At 44.7% G+C, this 25,694-nt stretch overlaps 2 protein-coding genes across 23 annotated transcripts in view; one reads left to right on the top strand and one right to left on the bottom strand.

Moving 5' to 3' along the window:
- LOC130543845 (uncharacterized) overlaps positions 1-25,694 on the bottom strand; it is a 407,309-nt gene that overhangs the window by 297,093 nt on the left and 84,522 nt on the right. For 9 of the 21 annotated variants that reach the window (XR_008959520.1, XR_008959512.1, XR_008959511.1 and 6 more), the window contains one exon: positions 5,262-25,690. The exons of 3 other annotated variants lie outside the window; for them this stretch is intronic. Coding sequence is in view for 6 of the 18 variants with exons in the window: in XM_057312852.1 (XP_057168835.1) it covers positions 988-1,116 (129 nt within the window). In the remaining 12 variants the exon portion in view is untranslated. Of the gene's footprint in view, positions 1-616; positions 1,117-5,261; positions 25,691-25,694 lie in introns of those variants that run through there. 9 more of the 21 variants (XM_057312853.1, XM_057312857.1, XM_057312848.1 and 6 more) reach the window with 7 other exon arrangements.
- Positions 1-25,694, top strand: part of LOC125281957 (focal adhesion kinase 1-like) — a 344,868-nt gene that overhangs the window by 54,633 nt on the left and 264,541 nt on the right. The window lies entirely within an intron of this gene.

A 25,694-nucleotide genomic window follows, 5' to 3' on the forward strand; every position in this document is an offset into this window, starting at 1 on the left:
CAGGCTCCCTATGCATCCTGTGCTTCTCTCTCTGCTCAGGAATACCAAGTCATTACGGACATCATGCTGCTCCAGGTGGCTGCCGAGAATTACACCCTAGAGCCCGAGGATCCTTTTTGGGCCTGGTTCCAGGCTATGGAGCCGCTCAGCGAGGCTGAGAGGTGAGGCCCATCAGGAGCTGGGTCGGTGAGGTTCGGGGTGGACTCTTTCTGCTGGCCACTCCTGGGATCCTCCTTCCCTGGGCAGCCTCAGGCCTTGTTGCCGGGGCGCCAGACTCCAGCTGTGGGCAAACACTGGCAGGGACTCTTGAATGGAAGCTCCTGGGCAACTCACAGGTGTCCCTCTGTCCTTAGCTACACCCTGTCCTGCCAGCTGGAGCCCCGGTCCTAGCTGGTCAGCAGCACTCAAGAAGGAGAAGAACTGGCCGCAGTCAACCTCAGGACTGAGCAAGTGTCCAGTGGCCCTGCAGGGATTCCTCAGCAGCTGCATCCTTGTGCCCATTGTCTCCACACCCCTTCCCCCCATCTATTTCCTTATGTAGGGGGCACCATTTAGTTGTTTTAAATAGTACCGTGATAGATTTGCATGTTAGGAGATTAAAGCCCTTGTTTTGTTTTAGAGCCCAGGTGTGTGGTTTGGGTCTTTTACTTCCTGCAGTAATGGAAAACTTGCACAGACTCTCATATTCGTTCCTGACCTAGGAAATCCCCCAGAGTCATCAGCTACTGTACGTGGGAGGAAGGAGAAGTGCCAGCCCTTCTCCCTAGCCACTGGAGGGCACCCCCAAATCCCCCTTACTCAGAGCACGGGTCCATTTCAGTCAATGAATTTGGGCAAACAGCAGAGACAGCCCCTCAGAACTCCTGAGATTTAGAGGTTGCAGGGACTTTCCCAGGAATAGCAACAACCACTGAAAGTGGGAGTCTTTAAGACTTGTATGCCCCAGAACTCCTTCCTGCCCCAGGACTGGGGTTGCCTTTCTCCGCTCTAAGGCCAGGAAGACTGTGTCCTGCTTCTTCCGTTGAGATGCTTTTTTGGTTTTGTGTTTGGTTTTGTATTGCCCCCGTATTTGGAACTTGTCGTATTGTAGTTCAATCTCTGGAACTGCATCAGCACCTAGTGGGGAAAAACACGGAAGGAGATCAAATCCTGCGTGTGAAGGGGACAAAGCCAGAGGAAGATAATTTGCAGATGGACTCAGGGCAGGCAGGACTTTCCAGCCTCAGTCTCCCCGTTGGCCGTTTACCAAGTTTGTAATCTTTCTGGGATTCTTGTCAGTGATCTCTGGATTCCCTTTCCTGCTTGCTTTGTGTGTTGGGAAAAGATGGGAGGGGTACCTTAAAGGGCACACCTGAGCCTGGTTCCATGAACATCTATGCTGACCTAGGAGCCAGGATATCCAGCCTTCGTGCATCTCCTTATGCAGTTCTTCTGAAGCAGCAGTTCCCTCCAGGCCCCAGGCTCTGTGTCCGATCCATGGTAGCCACTGTTCCCTGGCTGGCATCTGGTGGATCAGGGATGGGTTCTCTCTTGCCAGGATAATGGGTCATATCGTTTTTTTTTTTTTTAAGTTTTTTAAAACTTATTGGACAGAGAGCGATAGTAAGAGATTGAACAGAAGCAGGGGAGTGTGAGAGGGAGAAGCAGGTTTCTGTTGGAGCAGGGAGTCTGATGCAGTCCTGCATTCCAGGACCCTGTGATCATGACCTGAGTCGAAGGCAGAAACTTAAAGGCAGAGCCACGATGGTGCCCCATGGCCCATATCCTTGACCAGAGAAACCCACCCTCTCCTTGGTGGTCAAGGGGACTTTTAGGTCCATGTTGTTCTGAAGTCCATGTCTCAAACATTCTCTAGTTTACACACTTAGTCTCAGTTTCCACTCTTACACCAATTTGTCCAAAATTGGGTACTCAGCTTGAGCCCCCAGACCTACTGAGTCCCCTGCACATTGAAAGTGAGGAGATGAGAAGCATCTAGCATGCACGTGGTTGCCAAAACAAAGCAGAGGTAGGAATACTTCTATCAGACAAAACAGAATGAAAAAAAAAAAAAGAGTAGTAAGACACAAAGAAGGACACTGTGTCATAATCATGGAGACAATGCAACAAGAAGATAGAACAATTTTAAATATTTAGACACCCATCATAGGAGGACTCAAATACTTTTATAAAATAGTTAATAAGCGGTGCCTGGGTGCCACAGCGGTTAAGCGTCTGCCTTCGGCTCAGGGCGTGATCCCGCCGTTATGGGATCGAGCCCCACATCAGGCTCTTCCGCTATGAGCCTGCTTCTTCCTTCCCACTCCCCCTGCTTGTGTTCCCTCTCTCACTGGCTGTCTCTATCTCTGTCGAATAAATAAAATCTAAAAAAAAAAAATAGTTAATAAAAAACAGCAGGCAACTAATTGACTGTAATGCAATACAGTAGGGGTTCTAACACCCCACTTCTATTAATGTGGACTTGATCCAAAATGAAAATCAACAAGGAAACAGTGGCTTTGGGTGATGCACTGCTTTTAACAGACGCATGCAGAGCATCCCGTCCTAAAACAGCAGAACACTCATTCCGTTTGCGTGCACATGAAACGTCCTCCAGAACAGATCACTATTAGGCCACAGAACAAGTCTCCACTAATTAAAAAGATGGAAATCATAGCATGCATCTTTTCTGACCACAATGCTATGGACTAGAAATCAACCACAAGAAAACACCAGGGAAGACCATGAATACATGGAGGTCAAAGAACATTCTCCCAAACGATTAGTGATTCAAGCAGGAATTCTAAGATGAAGTAAAAATTAAATGGAAGTAAAGAACAACGATAAGACATGGGTCCCAAAACTTTGGGATACAACAAAAGTGAATCTTAGAGGACGGGTTACAGCAATACAGAAGCAAGAACAATCTCCCATCCCATCACCTGACACAAAGGGATCTAGCATAAGAACAGCAGAGAGCTCTAGAGCAGGGGATCAGCCTTGGCGCGTTGGAGCTCTTGCTGTTGGGCCCATGCATAGCTTCCGTCCTTGCTCAATTTCCCGGCAAGGATGGTGTTCTTTCCCTTCTTCCAGAAAAATTCCCATCAGGGCCACTGGAGAATCAACCCTTTATGGAATTCTAGAATGCTAGAAACTGCCAAAAAGGCCCAGGAAACAACCATGCCTTCCCCATTTGGTATACCAAGGTGCTGATTTGCTTTCTCTTTGGGGAACATTCAACAGTGGTTTTTTGAGACATCATCTTAGGCCCGGATCCCCTGAGGATCTCATGAAAATACAGATTCTGATTCAGTAACACTGGGAGGGACCTGAGACTCTGCATTTCCAACATACTCCCAGCAGATGCCGAGGCTGCTTGTCCACGGACCACACTGAGAACAAGGAGCCAGCGGGCCATTCGACAAAAGTTATCTGTTTCACCAGTGAAAACAGAATTTTCAGCAACAGTTTGGCTACAATGAGGAGGCCTTTTTATTGTCAGGAAGATAAACAGCCAGGGCAGGTCTTTGTCCACATCGGCAGGCCTCTCCTGCTCTTCTCTTCCGGGGTATATGGAGGCAGGATGGAAGGAGGTCAATAGTTTATGAGCTTCTTTAGTTCAGTGGGTTTCCTTCCTGTGCCCTCCCGTATCTCTGCGATGTGTGCAGAGCACATAGTCCTTTCAAGAGGGGTGGCCGAGGCTGAAAGGAGGTAAGGTAGGAGCCTGAGCTCCTGAGTCAGCCCTGACACGTGGGCAGAGGCAGGTGCTAGGGGCCACTCTGTGTGTGGTGCACGGGCTCACTTGGAAATCCACTAAGTGGGGCAGATGAGCCTGAGAGGTGTGGCATAAGACACTGCTATAAACTACACTGATTTCCCAAAGGATTTTGCAAGTGCTCACAAAAGTTTGAACCTGAGCCCTGTGAGTCCTTTAGGAACAGGGAGATTATGGTCAGGCTTTGCCACAGCCTAAGGGTGAGAACAACAGGGCCTTTGTGGAGTGAGGCATTCATATTGAAGATAAAATATTAGCTGGGTGGTCCGGGATAATGAAGGCATTTATTACCCCGGCCAAGCACAGGTATGTCAGCCTGATCCTCAGACTGCCTGTGCAGAGTCTGGGTTCATGAGGTCTCCAGAGGGGTGAGGCTGGCCACGTAAAGAGTTGGGATAAAGGCACCAATGACCAAAGCGGCTCAGGAGGACGAAAGAGTTGTGACCTGGGGATACAATGGAAGGATGGAATACCATTGCCCTGAAACTGAGACCGGTTTCCAAGAGCGTCCTTATAAACTCTGAACGACAGAGAAAATGGTCTCAATCCAGCCTCACAGGGAAAACACGTACCAGAAAAACAATGGACATCTATGAAGGGTTTAGGAAGCCAGGTGTCCCAGTGACCTGAGCACAGGCCCACAGTTGGCATGTGGGAGGACAAACCACTGGGTTGGCCATGACCTGAAAGTGACCTTGGAGCAGCCCATTGCCTTTCATTTTCCTCGTCTGCTGGGGACAGAGGTTGACTCTAGGTTCCGGAGTTGGCAGGCCTACAGCAGAAGGCAGATCAAAGTACATACTTACTCCATTCCATTCTGTTTACAAAAGATAATTTGGGGGCCCCTGGGTGGCTCAGTCAGTTAAGCGTCTGCCTTCAGCTCAGATCATGATCCCAGGTGCCTGGAGTCAAGTTGCACATCAGGCTCCCTGCTCAGCAGAGTCTGCTTTTCCCTCTCCCTCTGGCCCTGCTCGTGCTCGCGCTCTCTCTCTTAAATCAATAAATAATGAAAAAATATTTTTACAGAAAGACAATTTGGAAGCCTTGGTGGAATACCTCTCTAAGAATGCCAGGTAAGGAGTAGAATTTTCCAGAATAGGAGTACCAAATGGGCCAGGTACCACACCCCCTTATCAGCTCTAGGGGAAAATTTTTTAAAAATTTTTTATTATGTTATGTTATTCCCCATACAGTACATCATTAGTTTTTGATGTAGTGTTCCATGATTCATTGTTTGCCTATAACACCCAGTGCTCCATGCAATACGTGCCCTCCTTAATACCCAGCCCCGGCCTAGCCCAATCCCCCACCCCCCTCCCCTCTGAAACCCTCAGTTTGTTTCCCAGAGTCCATAGGGGAAGACTTTTTTAAACAAACCCAATTTGATGAGTTCTGACACATGTATATACCCATGATAATGAACATAGTCATCATTCTCAAAAAATTCCCTGATGCCCTTACAATCCTTCCCTCCCCCAACCGTCCCGTCACCAGGTAATCACTGGTCTACTTTCTGTCTGTCTGTTTATTTTTATGCAAGGGTGCTCTTTATTTTTTTATTTAAATCCAATTAATTAACATATAGTGTATTATTTGTTTCAGAGGTAGAGGCCAGTGATTCATCAGTCTCATATAATACACAGTGCTCATTACATCACGTGCCCTCCTTAATGCCCAGCACCCGGTTACCCCATCCCCCACCACCTCCCCTCCAGCAACCCTCAGTTTGTTTCCTATGATTAAGAGCCTCTTATGGCCTGTCTCCCTCTCTCTCATCTTGTTGTATTTTTCCTCTCTTCCCCATGATCCTCTATTTTGTTTCTTTAATTCCACGTATGCATGAGATCATATGATAATTGTCTTTCTCTGATTAATTTATTTTGCTTAGCGTAATCCCACCAGTTCCATCTACATCATTGCAAATGGCAAGATTTCATTGTTTTGATGGCTGAGTAGTATTCCATTATACATACCACGTATATACATTCCATTCCATATATACCACATCTTCTTTATCCATTCATCTGTCAATGGACATCTGGGCTCTTTCCATAGTTTGGCTGGTGTGGACATTGCTGCTATAAACATTGGGATGCAGGTGCCCCTTCGGGTCACTATATTTGTATCTTTGGGATAAATACCTAGTAGTGCAATTGCTGGGTCATAGGGAAGTTCTGTTTTTAACTTTTTGAGGAACCTCCAAATTCTTCTCCAGAATTAGGTACCAGTTTCCATTCCCGCCAACAGGGCAAGAGGGTTCCCCTTTCTCCTCATCCTTGCCAACATCTGTCATTTCCTGACTTGTTAATGAGGTGGTATCTCATTATGATTTTGATTTGTATTTCCCAAGTGATATTTAACATTTTTCATGTGTCTGTTGTCCATTTGTATGTTTTCTTTGGAGAATGTCTATTCGTGTCTTCTGCTCATTTCTTGCTTGGATTATTTATTCTTTGGGTGTTGAATTTGAGAAGTTCTTTATAGATTTTGGATATTAGCCCTTTATCTGATTAAGACATTTGCAGATATCTTCTCCCATTCCGTGGGCTGCCTCTTAGTTTTTTTGACTGTTTCCTTGGCTGTGCAGAAGCTTTTTATCTTGATGAAGTCCCACAAGTTCATTTTTTCTTTTGTTTCCCTTGCCTTTGGAGATGTGTCATGAAAAAGGTTGCTGTCCTAGAGGTTGCTGCCTATGCTCTCCTCTAGGATTCTGATGGATTCCTGTCTCACACTTAGGTCTTTCATCCATTTGGAGTTTATCTTTGTGTATGGTGTGAGAGAGTGGTCAAGTTTCATTCTTTTGCATGTAGCTGTCCAATTTTCCCAACACCATTTGTTGAAGAGAGCGTCTTTTTTCCATTGGGTATTCAGTCCTGCTTTGTGGAAGATAAATTGACCATAGAGTCGAGGGTCCACTTCTGGATTCTCTGTTCTGTTCCATTGATCTATGTGTCTGTTTTTGTGCCGGTACCATACTGTCTTGATGATTACAGCTTTGTAATATAGCTTGAAGTCTGGAATCATGATGCCTCCAGCTTTGGATTTCTTTTGCAATATTACTTTTGCTATTTGGGGTCTTTTCTGGTTCCATACAAGTTTTAGGATTGTTTGCTCTGGGTCTATGGAAAATGCTGATGGTATTTTGATAGGGATTGTGTTGAATGTGTAGATTGCTTTGGGTAACATAGACATTTTAACAATATTTGTTCTTCCAATCCATGAGCATGGAATGTTTTTCCATTTCTTTGTGTCTTCCTCGATTTCTTTCATAAGGTTCTATAATTTTCAGAGTACAGACCATTTACCTCTTTGGTTCTGTTTATTCCTAGGTAATTTAATGGGTTTTTTGGGCAACTGTAAATGGGATCGATGCCTTCTCTTTCATCTGCCTCATTCTTAGTGTATCAAAATGCAACTGACTTCTGTGCACTGATTTCATATCCTGCCACTTTGCTGAATTCCTGTATGAGTCCTAGCAATTTTTGGGTGGAGTCTTTGGGACTTTCTCCATAGAGTACCTTGTTTGACTTCTTCTTTGCCAGTTTGGATGTCTTTTCTTTCTGTTGTCTGATTGCTGAGGCGAGGACTTCCAGTACTATGTGGAACAACAGCAGTGAGAGTGGACAGCCTTGTCATGTTCCTGACCTTACGGGAAAAGCTCTCAGATTTTCACCATTGAGGATGATATTTGCCATGGGTTTTTCATATGTGGCTTTTATGATGCTGAGGCATGTTCCCTCTATCCCTACACAGCAGAGAGTTTTTATCAAGAAAAGATTTTGTATTTTCTTAAATGCTTTTTCTGCATCAATTGAGAGGATCGTATGGTTCTTGACCTTTCTTTTATTAATGTGGTGTATCACATTGATTGATTTGCAGATGTTGAACCATCCTTGCAGCCCAGGAACAAATCCTAAATGGTCACAGTGAATTATCCTTTTAATGTACTGTTGGATCCTATTAGCTAGTATCTTGGTGAGAATTTTTGCATCGATGTTCATCAGGAATATTGGTCTGTAATTCTCCTTTTTGGTGGGGTCTTTGGTTTGGGGATCAATGTAGTGCTGGCCTCATAGAAGAGTTTGGAAGTTTTCCTTCCATTTCTATTTTTTGAAACAGCTTCAGGAGAATAAGTTATTAATGCTTCTTTATATGTTTGGTTTCCGCTGGTAGGCCATTTGGTCCTGGACTCTTGTTTGTTGGGAGATTCTTAATTACTGCTTCAATTTCTTTGCTGATTATGGGTCTGTTCAGGTTTTCTATTTCTTCCTGTTTCAGTTTTGGTAGTTTATATGTTTCTGGGAATGCATCCATTTCTTCCAGATTGCCAAGTTTGTTGGCACATAATTGCTCATAATATGTTCTTATAATTGTTTGTATTTCTTCAGTGTTGGTTGTGATCTCTCCTCTTTCATTTGTGATTTTGAGTCCTTTCTCTTTTCTTTTGGATAAGTCTGGCTAGGGTTTATCAATCTTATTCTTTCAAAGCATGAGCTCCTAGTTTTGTTGATCTGTTCTACTGTTCTTTTGATTTCTATATCATTGATTTCTGTTCTAATCTTTGTTATTTCTCTTCTCCTGCTGGCTTTAGGCTTTATTTGCTGGGTTTTTTCCCCATCTCCTTTAGGAGTAAGGTTAGGATGTGTATTTGAGAATTTTCTTGTTTCTTGAGAAAGATTGGTATTGCTATATACTTCCCTCTTAGGACTACCTTTGCTGCATTCCAAAGGTTCTGAACTGTCGTGTTTTCATTTTCATTTGCTTCCATTTTTTTTTTTAATTCTTTAATTTTCTGCTTGGCGCCTTCATTCTTCAGTAAGATGTTCTTTAAGCTGGGGCGCCTGGGTGGCACAGCGGTTAAGCATCTGCCTTCGGCTCAGGGCGTGATCCCGGCGTTATGGGATCGAGCCCCACATCAGGCTCCTCCGCTATGAGCCTGCTTCTTCCTCTCCCACTCCCCCTGGTTGTGTTCCCTCTCTCGCTGGCTGTCTCTGTCTCTGTCGAATAAATAAATAAAATCTTAAAAAAAAAAAGATGTTCTTTAAGCTCCATGTATTTGTGGTCTTCCAAATTTTTTCTTATGGTTGACTTTAAGTTTTACAGCATTGTGGGGACACCTGGGTGGCACAGCTGTTAAGCGTCTGCCTTCGGCTCAGGACGTGATCCCGGCGTTATGGGATCGAGCCCCACATCAGGCTCCTCCACTATGAGCCTGCTTCTTCCTCTCCCACTCCCCCTGCTTGTGTTCCCTCTCTCGCTGGCTGTCTCTGTCTCTGTCGAATAAATAAATAAAATCTTAAAAAAAAAAAAAAGTTTTACATTATTGTGGTCTGAAAATATGTAGGGAACCATCCCAGTCTTTTGGTACCTGTTGAGACCTGATTTGTGACCCAGTATGTGATCTATTCTGGAGAATGTTCCATGTGCACTTGAGAAGAATGTGCATTCTGCTCCTTTAGGATGAAGTGCTCTGAATATATCTCTAAAGTCCATCTGGTCCAGTGTGTCATCCAAAGCCCTTGTTTTTTGATGCAAAGAGTGAGATCTTGTTGATTGTTGATCTTCTGCTTAGATCATCTGTCCATTGCTCTTTGCAAACTGAAGGGTAAGAAATCAGAGAAAGACAAACCTTATGAGACTCTTGACTCTGGGAAACAACCTGAGGGTTGCGGAAGGGGAGTTGGATGGGCGGATGGGGTAACTGGGTGATGGGCATTAAGGAGGGCACGTGATGTAATGAGCACTGGGTATTATATGCAACTGATGAATCACTAAACTTCACCTCTGAAACATATACTATACATTAATTTTTTTTTAAAAAAAGCAGGTAGATAGAGCAATGGAACAGAAGAGAGAGCCCCCAAATAAATTCACACATACATGGATAAATGATCTTTGATGAGGGTGCCAAGAGTACACAATGAGGAAAGGATAGTCTCTTTAACAATCAACAGAATGAAAAGGCAGTCTATAGAATGGGAGAATCCAATTGCAAACCTTGTATCAGAAAAGAGACTAGGGGCCCTGGGTGGCTCAGCTGATTAAGCATCCAACTCTTGATTTCAGCTTAGGGCATGATCTCAGGGTTATGAGTTCAAGCCCTGCTTTGGGCTCCATACTCATTTTGGATTCTGCTTGAGATTCTCTACCTTGTCCTCTGCCCCACCTACTACTTGCTCACTCTCTCTCTAAAAAATAAAATCTTTAAAAAATAAAAAAGAGGCTAATATCCAAAATATATAAGAAACTGCTACTAATCATTAAAATAAAAGTGTTTAATCCAGGGGCGCCTGAATAACTCAGTTGGTTAAGCATCTGCTTTCTGCTCAGGTGATGATCCCGGAGTCTTGGAATCAAGTCCCACATCAGGCTCCCTGCTCAGCAGAGTCTGCTTCTCCCTCTGACCCTCCCTCCTCTTGTGCTTTCTCTCGCTCTCTCAAAATAAATGAATCTTTTAAGAAAGTGTTTCACCCAACATAAAAATGGGCTAAATATTTCAATAGACATTTTTCCAATGAAGAAATACAAATGGCTGACAGACATATGAAAAGCAGCTCAGCATCATTAATCATCAGAGAAATCCAAATCAAAGGACAATATCATGTCACCTGTTAGGATGGTTTATATATATGTTGGTAAGAAAATGGAAATTTGAACATTCATATACTGTTAGTGAGAATGTAAAATGGTACAGCCATTATGGAAAACAGTACTGAGTTTCCTCAGATAATTGCAAATAGAACCACCATATGATCCAGTAATCACATATCTAGGGATACATCCAAAGGAAATGAAATCAGTAGATGACCCTAGTATTTGTTATGATAGTCACCAACTCCTGTGTCGTGTTGAATTCAGAGGAAATAATTTTATCTTCCATCACTATTATGTTAACTATAAACTGTAAGTGTCCTTCATCAAGTTGACAAAGTCTTTCTTAATTCTTATTTTGCTGAGAGTTTTTAAAATCTTGAATGTATGTTGAATTGTCCTAAGTGCTTTTTCTGTATCTGCTGAAATGATCAAGATTCTTCTTCTTCAGTCCATTGACTTGGGAATTACTGTATCAGTTTCCCATTGCTGTAACCAATTACCACAAATGTATTGCCTTCAAACCTCATAAATATAGTGTCTTACACTTCTGCAGGTTAGAGTCTCATATGGGCCTCACTGGACTAAAATAAATACGTCTGTAGGGTGTTCCTTTTTGGAGGCGCTGGGAGAGAATCTGGTTCCTGGCTTTTTCTAGCTTCTAGAGGTTGTCTACACTCCCTGCTTAGTTGCCCCTTCCACCTCTAATGCCAGCAATAGCTGACTGACTGCCCCACATCCTAGTGGACTCTTCTGCTGCACTTCCACTTTTAATGACCTTGTGACCACTTGGATAATCCAGGATCATCTCCTGATTTTAATGTGAGCTGATTGGCAACCTAATTCCATCTGCAACTTTAATTCCCCTTCCCCATGTAAGGCAACATGCGGGCAGATTCCAAGGATTAGAACATGGACATTTGTGGGGGGCATCATTCTGCTAGAGATGGTACCCAGGGCTGAGTGTCAAGGAGCAGGGACATATATGAATGCAGGAGCCCATCTCCCCATGGTGCCTAGGGAGAGAATAAGAGGGACTTAGGGTTGCCCCTTTCTGGAATCTCAGGGAGCAGAGCTCTTGAGCATCTATACACGACCTGTGCCCCTCTCATTGTGCTCCTCACTTTCTGCACAGATGAGAGCTGAACTTTTCTGGGTGGAAGATTTGTGGGGGGCCCCTCATTCAGCTCTGGTCCACTCCCTCATTCACCCAACTCACTGTTCTACTTGTCCCTCCCCCATGCCAGGGTCTGTGGTCCAGGTGGGGTTGACTCAGCCACCCTCAGTGTCCAAGGGCCAAGGAGAGATGGCCACCAACACGTGCACTAGGGGAGCAGCTCAGCTTCAGCAACACCTGGGCTTTGTTGCCAAACTCCTGACCCCCAGATTTGCAATTGCCTCTCAGAAGAGCTTCCTGGGCTCCAGGTCAGGCAGCCAGGCTTCTTGATCTCTGGGCTTCAGCCTGGAAAAGAGGCTGATTATTACTGCTTAGTGTGGGACAGCAGCTTGATGCCTACATTGTCCTCAAGGCCCACAGGGAAGTGAGATAAAAACCTGTTGGCTGTCTGTACCTTCTCACTGTCCAGAGTTATTGCTGTCATTTTGTGGGCAAGTGGCTGCTGCTGAGTTCTGGAGTAGTGTAATGGGGGCCGTCCTTTCTCCTCTGGTTCTCTGATACTGTGTGGTTGATGCACCCCCATTTCTAAGATCCTGGGTATGGTTTGCTGACCCAGCTGTCCACAATTTCTGGAGCTTTTGGTCAGATCACTCAGTCCTGCACTGGAAGTATTGGTGTGGATTATTATGTTAGTGACTGGAACCAGCTTTGCTCTGGGAAAAAAATGCAGAGTCCCTCTTCTTCCCTTGAAAGTTCTGCTTCCCTCCAATTTCCTGATACCATATGTGTACACCCAAACAACAGACCCAATCAACCCTTGGGTCCAGTATCAGGCAGAGGTTAACTGGCGTGTGCCAAAGAGGGCTGGGTGGTCCCTCCCATTCCTCAGAGTGGAGCACCCACAAGATGTGCTTAGCGCTCTCTCCCTCTCCTTGAGGCCTTCCCTATTTTGTCCCCCAATCAGGAATGATGGAGAGAGAGCAACACAGGATGAGGTGAAGGGGATCCCCCTGACTGCCACAGTGGAAAGTGGGTTGGTCTTGGCTGATCTGTCATGGTCTTTGGTCCTTCTGCTGTTCTTTTTTTTTTTTTTTTTTTTTTAAGATTTTATTTATTTATTTGACAGAGAGATAGGCAGTGAGAGAGGGAACACAAGCAGGGGGAGTGGGAGAGGAAGAAGCAGGCTCCCAGCAGAGGAGCCCAATGTGGGACTCGATCCCGGAACGCCGGGATCACGCCCTGAGCCGAAGGCAGACGCTTAACGACTGCGCTACCCAGGGGCCCCTTCTGCTGTTCTGAATCTGGAACAAGTTCTCTCTGAGGTTGGGTTCCCTCTGGATCCCCCTCTACAGTGATCTACAATGGAGGAAGAAGCTGTGGAGGTCACTTCACTGAGTACAAGGCTGTGGAAGAGGCTGCAGTCTTAAGAGGAGGCTCCTGGGCAGTGAAGAGACCCCACTCTGGGAGGAGGGGATAGTGGACAGGTGGATGGGCATGCAACTCACTCTCCAAGGTCCCCTTCTGTATGTACATCTGGCCCTAACACAGCAGGAGGAGTTGTGGGCCTGCCTTGCCACAAACCCCTGGGGTACATCAGCTGTGGGAGGCCATCAAGGGGAGGGGAAGGATCTGCATGACTTCCCTGTCCTCCCTTTGAGTGGGGCCAGTAGGTAAAATCAACTTTGGGCCCCGCGGGAAGCAGAACTCGAAGGGTCTTTCCATCACAGCCTCGTCCTCTTTCCTCCCCACTCCTCTCACTCTCTGCTCAGGTGATTTGTTGACAGTGGATCAGGGGAGGCCCTGCCACTTCCTTCTTATAGACATCATATGACCTCAGACTCACCATCCCTGTGTCTCTTTCCATTTCAGGGCCCTGGGCACAGTCTACACCGTCTCGGGAATCTCAGTGTCGGGGTCTCCTGGACAGAGAGGTGCTGTGTCTCGCACTGGGCTCGCAGTGCGTCATTGGACTTTGGCACAGGATGAATGCTGTCCTCAAAACTGTGACCCTCTGAAGCCCCCGCACTTAGCTTCCTCTGGTATTCTGGTGATGCATGCTGCTTCAGTTAGTTGTGAAAAGTCCTATTCAACGGAAAACTGAGTATATTTAGAATGATGTGTTCATTGAATAGATCGATGTAAGAAGTGACCTCTAAGGATTCATGTGTGAGTTCTTTTCTCTAGGAAATTGTCTTGATGACTCATCCCATGTCTTCCGTGACTATAGGATTAACCATGCTTTTTTGCCTCAATTTGGACAAGTCACTTAACTCCTTTGCAGGTAGGCTGCATGCAGAGGTGACCAAACTTATTTTACAAGTTTGGACTAAATGAACAAATGCATTGACTGCTTAGGACATGTGGAAGACCCCTGAGGGTGGGTCTTTGGAAAAACCCTGAGAGACCGTGGTCAACCTGGCCGGGAGGGCAGTGACACCGCAGTGCTACTATGTATCCTACATCCTCTAGACTCCAGGAGAGACATCCAGCTGTAGCCACCCATGTTTTAAGAAAAAGTGGCAGGGAAAAAGACAAAATGTCAGACACAAAAGAAAGAACTGAGAAAATAATGCCCATAACATAGGATGACTGGGGTTGACTGTGACAATGGAGAGAGACAGCTGTGACAAGACAAGGATCTCAGAGCTGCAGAGAGGCGCATGCCTCTCTGAGTGATCATGATTTGCTCAGAGGACATGACCCAGTAATGTGAGACTAGGCTGTCAGTAGGCCACCAACCAACATTTAGTGAAGGGTAGCATGACAGATACATCCCAAGATCTTACATGAATACAACTTTTCTCTCTCCTCACAAATGCCCCCTTGAGGAATGACTGTTAGTCCTGTTTTCGACATGAGGAGACGTCTCCTAGAAATGTTTTTTGATCCTGCTGTGTGTCATGTGGTGTGAATGGCAGAGCGAGGCATGGTGCAGACCATGCAGATTCAGATCCTGCACCCTCCCCACTGCAACGTGTTGTCCTCACTGCACTGTCTCTGGAGAATCTCTGTCCCGTTCACCAGGTGCAAGGAGGTAAGTGCAGGATTACTGGTAAGAACTTCACATTCTCTCCCTCCATGGATCCTAATTATTCTTGGGAAGATATACATAAAATAACCACACAATAAAAAGTTCAACTAATAGGAGATCCCTGAAAAAGATGACCTGGGCACAGCTCTAGTCAGGGAGATTTTGGGAGGTTCTCTGGAAGAGGGGCTGACTGAACCCCTATCTGAGGAATGCATTCAGGGTAACTTGGGGTGCAGCCTGGGTAGTGGCTGGAGTGGGCAGTGGAGGAGGAGGTGATGCCTGCAGAAAGAACATCGTATGGATGGAATCAGGAGGCGATGAGGAAAGTTTGAGGACGAGGCGATGGGAGGTCAATGTGACTGGAGCTGTTTCGCAGTCAACAGACAACTCGTAACCAACCAAGCAAACCGCATGCTGCCTAGACACAGCTCAGTGCGGTCAACTCAAAGCCACAGTAATGCTGTCGTGAGGCTCAGACTTCCACTGTGACATGAGGCCCAGCGAGAAGCCGAGTCCTTCCCAAACCGTCTGCTGCACACACGTCAGTGTGATGTACGTGTCTGGAGTGGTCTCCAGGCAAACAGGATGATGAAAATCAGCTACTTCCTCTTGACTGCTCTAGCGAGGCCTTGGGCAATTTGGAGCAATTTTACATGTATTTTTTTAATTTTTTTTTAAAGATTTTATTTATTTGACAGAGAGAGAGACAGCGAGAGAGGGAACACAAGCAGGAGGAGTGGGAGAGGAAGAAGCAGGCCTCCCGCCAAGCAGGGAGCCCGATGCGGGGCTCGATCCCAGGCCCCTGGGATAATGACCTGAGCTGAAGGCAGACGCTTAACGACTGAGCCCCCCCGGTGCCTGTACATATATTTTAAAGATACAGTGTGGATTTAGAATGATAGGCAGTTTTACACCATATCTTGGAATCTCTGTATATCTTCATGTTTTCTTTCTATATAGTACAAGCCTTATCAAGATAAGTAAAATATACATGACCAAAGATAATTGATTTTATTCCCAAATAACTTTCTCTATGACTGTGAAGATGAATTAAGTAAATTTACAAGTTCAAGAAATCATACATATATTAAATATCCAAACTCTACCATTACAAAATTGTGCATATGATAAGCTTTAGTTTTTTTTAAGTTGGAGGAAGAATATAACAACAAAGCCCTGTTTAATGACCTAAATTCAACCTGAGGATCTGGTTGGTCACTATTATCCAGAGGTGCCACGTCATATTATTCAGTATACGAGTTTAAGAAAATTCTTTTATTTTTTTAAAATTTAATTCCTTTTAAAGTGACGCTCTATTTTGAAGTTGAGTTTCATGTCTGTGACCTAACAGTGTGCACACAACTGCATGAGGAGTCTCTCTGAGACACAGTTTACGTTGAACTGTGATTCCTGCAAACACCTGAGGATAATCAGTCATGGACTGTGGCTTGAGTATGAGTATGATGTGGTGAGTGACTTTAGTGCAAATGGCAGCTTAAAGACCTCCAAAAATTCTCTCCTCAAAAAAAAATCAATGAGGAAACTGGCAAAAATTGCCACCAACATCTTAAGAACTCTGGAAATAAACTCAAACTTGCAGCAGTAGAGGGAATGTTGATACTGGTGGAAGAGGGAGGAAAAAAAACAGGTGAGTCTCAGTCAGAACCATGAGTTTTGTGCTGTTTTAACATGGCCTAGTCCCATCCCCTGCCCTGTGGCTGCAGAGTAGTTCAGAAAACTAAAGCCCATGTTCACAGTGAAAGACAGCAATGCGGCAGCCACTGGAGAGAACAGAATGGGTCCGGAGCTCCCTCAAAACCTCATTTCTAGAGAATTACCACTAATGGGTCTGAGGGATGTCTGCAAGACCCTACTTGTTTGACTGTTTGTGTTTAATCTCACTTGGAGCTTGCCCAGAACAAAAAGCCTTTTCCCAGCATAATTGTCAAAAAAGAAATTATAGGCAGTTGCTTAACTTGTGGTTGGTTGGTTAAAGTGATAGATATTAGTTGGAGCAAACAATAGAGTAATAGAAAGCTTACAAGGACCACCAAAAAATGAGATTTCCATGAGGGGATCTGAAAAGTTCTGACTTATTCTTACGAATCTAGAACACTGTAAGCATACCCAGGAGAGACCCTAGAAGGCCCTTAGCTCTCCCCCTGCCTGACCTGGATGTTCTGCACAAGCAACAATGAAGGTTTTCAGCTACCAGCTGAATTTTGAAGATACGATTCAACATGCTCACGAAGCCCTTCGACAAAGACTGAATGACTTAGTTCTAGGCTGTTCGTGAGATCTCTCTCCGGCCAATAGCTGACCGCCATAGAGCTGAGCAGGGACTACAGTGGTCACACGTGACAAAGAATACAGACTTTGGAGAATTAGTTCATTAAAGTCACTAATGAGAAAGCAATGACAAAAAATAGCAAAGCCAACAAATCCTAGGGAAGAGTGAGAATCCGATTTCTAGAGTTGTCATATGATATTATTTTAAATAACCAATTTACAGTCCCCCTCCCCAGTAACAAGATACCTGCAGGGAAACCAGAAGTCTGACTGTGCAGAAAAAAGTTGGCATACCAGGGCCAAGTGTGCTTTCCTATGACAGGCCTGCTTGTCAGACTGACCCTGTCTGAAGTCTGGGAACTTGGAATCAAGAGGGTCCCCACCATTCTCTGGTAAGTGTGGCTTGCTGTGCCTAGACTGTTGGTGCAAACCCTGCGGTTTATGCAGCACATATCTTTGCTGATAGAACTCTGAAATTCAGGTATGTGCGAGGCAGAGGGTGCCTAAATGACCAGTTCCCACTAAAAACCTCTGAGTACAAAGTCTCTAATGAGCTTTCCTGGAAGATGTTTCACACTTTATTGCTGGAGGAATGAAGTGTACCTTTGTGATGCCACTGGAGCAGTTCTCTTGAAAGCTTGTGGCTGGTTTTCTCTGAACCTCCCATGCACCTTTCCCTTTGCTTATTTTGCTTAGTGTGCTTTCACTGTAATAAATCACAGCTATCAGGATGGCTATATACTGAGTTCAGTTAGTCTTTCTAGAGGGACGGATGTTGGAGGTGCTCTTGGGCTGTCCCCCACACATAAGCTGATATACAAGGAGAAAAAAGCAATGAATACACACTGTCCCTAAGCAAAGTCCAGACACTGGACTTACGAGACAGATACTTTGTATCAGCTCTTTTAAGTATATGTAAAGAATTAAGGGAAATGATATTTAAAGAACTAAAACATAGTATGAGACTTATATCTCTCCAAGTAGAGAATAACAATAAAAAAGATGTGAATTATAAAAGAGAAACAGATATTCTGGAGTTGAAAAGTATAGTAACAACTGAAAATGTCACTAAAGGGGCTTGTATTCACTTCCTAGGACCGCTGTAAGAAATTACTACACTCTACATGGGCTAAAACAATAGAAATTTACTCTTTCACACGTCTGAAGGCTGGAAATCTGAAGTCAAGCTATAACTTAGGCTCTGTTTCCTATTGAAAGAGCTAGAGAACTATCTTTCCTTGCCCCTTGCTATCTTTTGGTAGTTTCTGGAAATTCATGGCTTTCCTTGGATTGCATCTGCATCACTCTAAACCCTGCCTCTGTCATCACATGGTGGCTTTCTCCCCTCTGTGTCTGTGTGTCCAAACCTCCCTGCTCTTATAAGGACAGCAGCCATTCAATCAGGGCACACTCTAATCCAGTGTAACCTTATCTTGATTATATCTGCAAAGACCTTATTTCCAAATAAGGATACTTTCACAGGTACTGTGGGGTACAACTTTAATGTATAATTTGGGGAGACACAAAGCCACAACAAAGCTGAACAACAGATTTGAGCAGGAAAAAGACAAAAATTTGAAGATAGATTAATAGAGATCCAGTCTGATGAACAGTGAGTTAAAAAATATGGATGGGAGAAAAAAATAGCAGAGCCTCGCGGACCTGTATAATACAATAAGCATGCCAACATATGCACAAAGAAAAGTCCCCAGAAAAAGAAAAGACAGGGAATGAAATATAAAATAAGTAAAAGATAAAATAAATAAAAGAGAGGGACAGTGAAGATATGTGAAGTAACAATAGCCAAAATCTCACCAAATTTCATGAGAAACATTAATAAAAATATTCAAGAAGTTCAAAAAAGTCCAAGCAGGATAAACCCACCTCATAATAAAATTGTTCAAGGCCAAAGACAAAGAGAAAATCAGGAAAGCAACTAATCATTCACAAAGGCTCCTCAATTTTATGGCTAATTTTCATCAGAAACCAGAGGCCAGAAGGCAGTGGGATGACATGAAAAGTGCCAACAGACAGAAACTGTCAGCCAAGAGCTCTGCATCTAGCAGATGTCTTTCAGTAATAAAGGAGACGTTGAGACATTCCCAGATAGCATTTGAGAGAACCCACTGCTTTCACAAGGCCTACAAAGAAATACTAAGGGCCCTTCAAGCAGAAATGAAAAGACAACAGAGTAACTTAATTCTACATGAAGAAATAAAGAGTTGCATAGGTTAATATACAAGAAAGTGTAAATATATAAGTATGTATATGTTGGCTAATGAATTTAAATAAAAAATATAAAAGTATGTAAGATGTGTATAATTGTAAACAATGTATTATTTTCTCCTGATTTAAAAGGCACCACCTGAAGTCAATATTATAAACATGCTGACGAGCACACAGTGTATAAAGATATAATTTGTATGACCATGGCAATAAGGGGAGGGTGTGCATTGAATCTACATGAAGGTAGTTTCTATATGCCATGGAAATTAATCTGGTATTAATCCAATTAGAATGTTATAATTTAAGGTGTTAATTATAATCTGAGGGAAGCTACTAAGAACATAACCCAGAATATATAGCAAAAGAAGCACCATGGAAATGTATTCGGTACGCTAGAACATAACATAAAAAACCGGTAATGGAGGACTATTAGAAAAGAGATGACATATACAGCCAAAAAACCAAACCAAAACAAAAAACAGATACCAATGCTAGCTGATTAGTAATTAAATATTCATGGATTATATACTCCAATTCAGAGGCAGATATTGGCAGAATGGGTTTAAAAAAACCCTATAATCTCTATTTGCTGCCTATGAGGGAGTCACGCTTTAAGTCTAAGACAGAGAGGTTGAAAATAAAAGGAAAATAAATGCTAAGCAAGTAGTAACCAAAAGAGAACGAGACTGGCTTTGATAATATAAGACAAACTTTTATGATATTTTTCTTCTAGAAAAAAAAAGGACATTTTATAATGACAAAAGGGCCCATCCTTCGAGATTATAAACGTTTTACAAGAGAACTCCAAAATATATAAAACAAACTGACAAAAATGAAGAGAAACAGACCCCTCAACAATTGGAGGCTTCAATATTCAACTTCCAATAGTGAAAAGTCATTTCTTGTGATGCTCACAGGGTGGGAGGAGTAGGGGCTGAGATCCATATTTCATGGTGCAGGTACTGAAATTTAGAGATTAAGTGACTTTCTCAGAGTTGCAGCTCAACTGCAACTGAATGATGGTTCTGAGTCAGGGGATACAGACGGTTCCCTGGAGATAGAGATCCCTGATCACCTGAATACGAGATCAGGTCCTGGACACCTGAATTGAGCCCTTTCCTCACTCCCTTGCTCATATCCTCTTGCCCCAAGGTTTCTGCAGGCAGACACCTGGTATGTCAAGGAGGTGCCTGCACCAAGAGGATGGCTCAAATCCTGACCCAACTCCTGGCTCTGTGTTTCAATCCCTGACTCAAAATACATTGTCTTTCCTCCAAATGAAGAACAACCCCTGATGGAGTGGGGGGATCTGAGCATGTCTCCATCTCCCCTCACTTGCCCCCAGCACTTGATTCTATCTGCTGCCTTTCAGTGAGACTCCCTGGTGGTCAGGTGATCACCCTGAATGACCAGTAGTCTGCTTGCCTCCCAACTGGCTCAGAACCCAGGACATTCTAAACCAACTGCCCACGTGACAGTTGCCCAAAGAACTAGCTTCGTCTTCAACTGACCAAACTTGGATGATGAGCAGTTCATTAACTAGGAGAGGGGTCTGCCAGGCTGGACTTTTGTGGCTTAGTGGATGAAATCTACACACCTCCAGTGTCTCCCTGACTATCTGACCCACCCTCAGAGCAGCCACTACGGAAGGCATGGCTGAGAGCAGGAAGTAGCCACACTGGCCCTTGAGTATGCACCTTCCCTGCTCACTCCTTCCTTTCCAACATCCAGTGTCTTTTGTACAAACTACAGTCCTTCTTCTTGAATCTAATTACTGATTTTACTCCCATGCCACCTTCAATGGAGTAGTTAGTGGGGGTGATATTTGTGGCCCTACCATGTTGTTTGGTCAGATGCCCATTTCAATGTGGCTGAACCACTGTGGGCACAGCCAGCAGAACAGTGGACAGCCAGCAGATCTTCTTAAACACAAATAGTTATATTGTGAATCCCGTGTTTGAATCCCTTATGATTTTTCTTTTTATAACCTGAGCCACAATCCTAGAAAACATACTGAAAATAGAACTGTTGATATGCAGCTGAGAGAAGACCCTGGGAGCACATTCATTCATTCCTATGCTGCACTTCTGTTCTATGAGCAAAGAGGGGTATTATGATCTGTGATGGGGCTGTGATTTTATGAGGATGAGACAATGTAGAAAGGCAGCACAGCACAGGGACGGAGAGAGAGAGAGAGCATGAGAGCTGGTGTCTGGTGGCTGGTATCAACTCATGCTAGAAGACACATGTACCTGGGAAAGTTACTTAACCCCTTTGTCCCTGGTTCCCTGTTCTGCGGCATGAGGCCTATTTACTAGTATTCCCTTACGAAGCTTAATATAAGACAGTCCAGACATCACCTGGAGAAAATGACCGGTGCTGCGTAAGTGCTGTGTAAGTGTTCCAGCATTAACTGTCTGCAAGAATAAGCAAGGAATACAGGAGTGGCTGCCTCCGGAGAGGAAACTCGAACGGATACAGGGCAGGGGAGGGTGCAAGGTGACATTTCAGCCCTCACATGGGCATGATGCTTTACAGCTCATGGAGAGTATCTGTCATCATTTCCTGTCATCCCCCATCATCCTCATGGGTTATGCAGGGTAGGTGCTGTGACCCCTGTTTTGTGATTCATGGCTCTAAATTGTAGAGATTTTAAATGACGCCTGGAGTCACAAGGCTGATGACAGATCTGAGATAGGAAAGTAGTTGTTTCCTTGGGGACAGAGATCCCTGAACAACCCCCACCGCCTTCCCTGAGTCCTCCAGATCATGTGCTGGACTTCTGAACCAAGGGCTACCCTCCCTCCATTCCCCAAATTTTCCTGCCCCAAAGTTGCTGCCAGGACATAGAAGGTGCTGGAGCCAAGAGAAGGGCACATGCCTCCACCCAAACATTTCAATCTCTGACCCAAAAGCTATGATATTTTCCTGAAAGGAAGTCCCTTTAACAGGTCAGGGGGAAAATCCCTCCTCCTCCCACATCATCACACATCAGCTGCCTCAAGGCAGACCGACGGTGTGACCAGTGCTCTGCTTGACTCCTATGTGGCCCAGAGCCCAGGATTTTCCAAGCCAACTTGCACATATAACTCCTCTCTAATGAATCAGCTTGGCCTTCAAGAACCAACCCTGGATGAACCACTAGCTAATGAGGAAAGTGACCTGATGGACTGGTGCTTTGCTGGTTTAATAGATGAAGCTGACATGTCCTCCACTCTCTTCTGACCACTGATCTGAGCAATAGCCTGAGCAGGCAGAGCCTACACTCTGAGTGTGCACTTCCCGCTCCCCAAACTCTGAAGTCTCTGTAGACTCCTCACCCTTCTCTAGACCTTGCAGTTGCAGGGAGAGAGTTTCTTCCCTCTGCCACCAAATGTTCATTCCACCAACCCAATGGCATTGTCCCTTCTCACCACTGTCCCAGGCAGCACCCAAACACCCAGTAATCCTGTTCACATCAACCAATGGAAATCACTCCATGAAATCCCAGTTTCATTCCTTTATAAAAACTCTGTGGATTTATAGACCGCTGATGTTTGGTTTTGGATCTTGACATCTACATTCAGAAGAGTTAACCTGTGATTTCCCTTTACTGTGATGTCTATTGCTAGGTGGCATCCAAATTCTCCTGATCTGATGAAAGCAGTGTAGGTGTGTTCCCTCTGCATATGTTCTCTGGAAGAGGATGTCGGAGAGTGGCATCACTTCTAAAACACTTTGTAGAAATCAGAGGAAACGATCTGTGCCTGAGTTTGTTTTGTAGAAAAAAATAGTTTTACGTTTGTTTTTTAATTGATGTTTACTTTACATATTGTAAAGTCCCCGAATCTTAAATGTCTAGCTTTATGGTTTCCTGTAATATAAATGCATCTGTTGCCAACACCAATGTGACACACAGAGCATCTCCAGGACCCTGGCAGCCTCCTATAGAAGGACTTAAGAATAATATCTAACTTATTAGGTTACATGAATAAAATCATCTACTCCATGTATAGTCTAGGCACAACGATTACACATAATTAGCTCAGAAAGAGTGTGGCAGCGTCCTTGGAAGGTAGTTATGTTGCCTGTATGTACTATTACCACCACCCTGTCTCCGCTTTTGTGGCCGCATGCATCAGCGGTCACCCCAGTGTTTGGTTGGTTTTCCTGCGGTGCCAACAAGGAAGTTAGGGAAGCAACGGAGAACATGTGCACTCGTTTGCTTTACCATTTTCATCCCAAGTGCCCTGCACTCACATTTCCTCTTCCTGTTCTTCTTTGCCCCAATTTGCTTTGTCTTTTCCTTCTTTTGAGTCCATTACAAAAAAATTTGTTCACAGCTGAAAGGAAGACAAGAATCAGGCATAACCAGAGCCGCCCAGGGCAGGTAACCATTAAGTGGAGGATGCTGAGAGCAGATCCAGAATTCCCGGGGCCCCTCCAGCAGGGACCCTTCCGACTCCCAGCCCAGCTCCTGGCTGGGGCCATTCAGGGCTGCGCAGCAGGAGTCCGTGGTACAGACCCAGCGTAAGGGGCCAGAGCAACACTAAGAATGTGAATGAGGTAGGCTGCAGGAGGTTTTATAGACATTGATCCAAGGACCTTAAGTGCCTGTATGAGACCACATACTACAGGATGAGAATTATAAAGAGGGAATGGGGGAAGAGCTACAAAGAGGAGCTTATAGATAGCAAAAACAAAGTGAAAAGAGAGGAAAGAGGAAATAAATTGCATGCACAGTTTTGCTCCCTGCATGTAATCCTGTGCATGGATAATTGTAGGAGTGGGGAGGAGGAAGCCTTGGGAAAGGACGGGGACAGTCAGGGTTGGGGTGAGAACTTGGACCCACTGCTCCTGGCAGGATAAAGGCCGACCTGGGGATGACTCTGTCTTCACCTCTGCAATGAGGGAATGGGTCTCTGTGATCTGCAACATATTTTTTCCAGCCTTCAAATTTCATAACTGTGACCATGAATGAACTCCTGTGTCATCTTGTCCTTACAAGAAGGCAGTCACTATCCGCATGCATTTCTGTGTGTGATGTTGCCTTCCTCAGTACTCATGACTCAGTACTCCCCTTCCACTTCTCTCCACTATTTAGTGTTCATCGTCCTTCTCCGTGTCAGCCTCTACCAGCCATGTTATTTTAAAATATGGGGACACCGGAGGAATGATCATGGGTACACTGCCACCCTCCCTCATCAATCAATTGATCAATTAACCAATCCATCCAAACCCAGGGGGCACCTGTAATGGGACTGGGGTTTTGTTGGGCCCTATGGGACAGAATGGCAATGAGTTCCACATACTACCTGTCCTGGGCCTGGGGTAATTGCAGTTACTTGAAGATCGTTCTCAAAAAATCCCATAGGTTTCCTAGCCCCCTAGAGAGCATGAACATGAAATCAGAAGTAAGCTAACTTGTCTAAATTCCCTTAGTCTATACGTGGGGCAACAGGGGCTCTACAGCTGATGCGATCACATAAACACACAGTACCTGCCACAGTTTGCCCTGAACCTTGGAAGGACTGGGAGGGTGGGCTTTGGGCAGGCCTGGGGTAGGCATGACCAAGGTGTGGGGGGCAGGGCCAATGTGTGGCTGAGGCAGTGGGTTCTGAGAGGAGCACTGACTCCCTGCCCTGCTGCCCAGAGAGAGGTCGTGTCCTGTGGTCAATGCCAGGTGACCAGGTCAGCAGGGCTGTAAAAGCTGGTGTGTGAAATAGGCCCAGCAGCTCCTCATACAGTCCTCTAGAATCCCTGCCGGCCATGGAGGGTCTCCAGGGCAGCTGCACATGGGCCTCTTTCAGACGGAAGCACATTCACAGTTCAGACTTGGGTGAGGTATGGAGGCTGGGATGAGCTAAAGGACATTGGAGCATATGCATAATTTCAGAGGAACGATTCTTCAACTCACCTAGCTATGGAAGTGGCCTTTAAGGAGGAGCAAACAGGACAGGAACATAATGTTACTAGTCCTGTACGTTAAAAGGGAGAGAGTTGACCTCTCATCTACCTCCTGGCTCATGCTAGAACTTTGTATCCAGATTCAAGTGTCTGTTGGGTCGCACAGGATTACATCCATCAAGGTTAATAACAAGAAAGATACCAAAATCCCAAGAGGTGCTAATGAAACAGAACCTAAGCTTTGACATCTGGCAGTGGGAAAGAGAAGGAAGTACAGGTTTCAGGGGAAAGAATTTTTTTTTTTTTAAAGATTTTATTTATTTATTCGACAGAGATAGAGACAGCCAGCGAGAGAGGGAACACAAGCAGGGGGAGTGGGAGAGGAAGAAGCAGGCTCATAGCAGAGCAGCCTGATGTGGGGCTCGATCCCATAACGCCGGGATCACGCCCTGAGCCGAAGGCAGACGCTTAACCGCTGTGCCACCCAGGCGCCCCCATGGGAAAGAATTTTTAAATAGGAAAGCAAAAATGATTGCAAACACAGCACACCTGATGCCTATGGACTCCATTCCTCTTACTAATATGTCATTAAAATATGAAATGAACAAATTAGACTTGTACATATATTTCCCTACCCCTTCTGCTTTCCTATCCACCTTCCTCAGTCTCCAGAGCAGCAGGTGCAACCCAACTGTACCCGGAACCCTCTTGCATTGCTTCCTACCTGAGTGTTGTTCCCTACCTGGAGAGTCATCCTCCTCACTACTGGAATCTTGAATGCTCTCCACAAGAAAATCTAT

This window comes from Ursus arctos, unplaced genomic scaffold, assembly GCF_023065955.2.
Source record: "Ursus arctos isolate Adak ecotype North America unplaced genomic scaffold, UrsArc2.0 scaffold_16, whole genome shotgun sequence".
Taxonomy (NCBI): Eukaryota; Metazoa; Chordata; class Mammalia; order Carnivora; family Ursidae; genus Ursus; species Ursus arctos.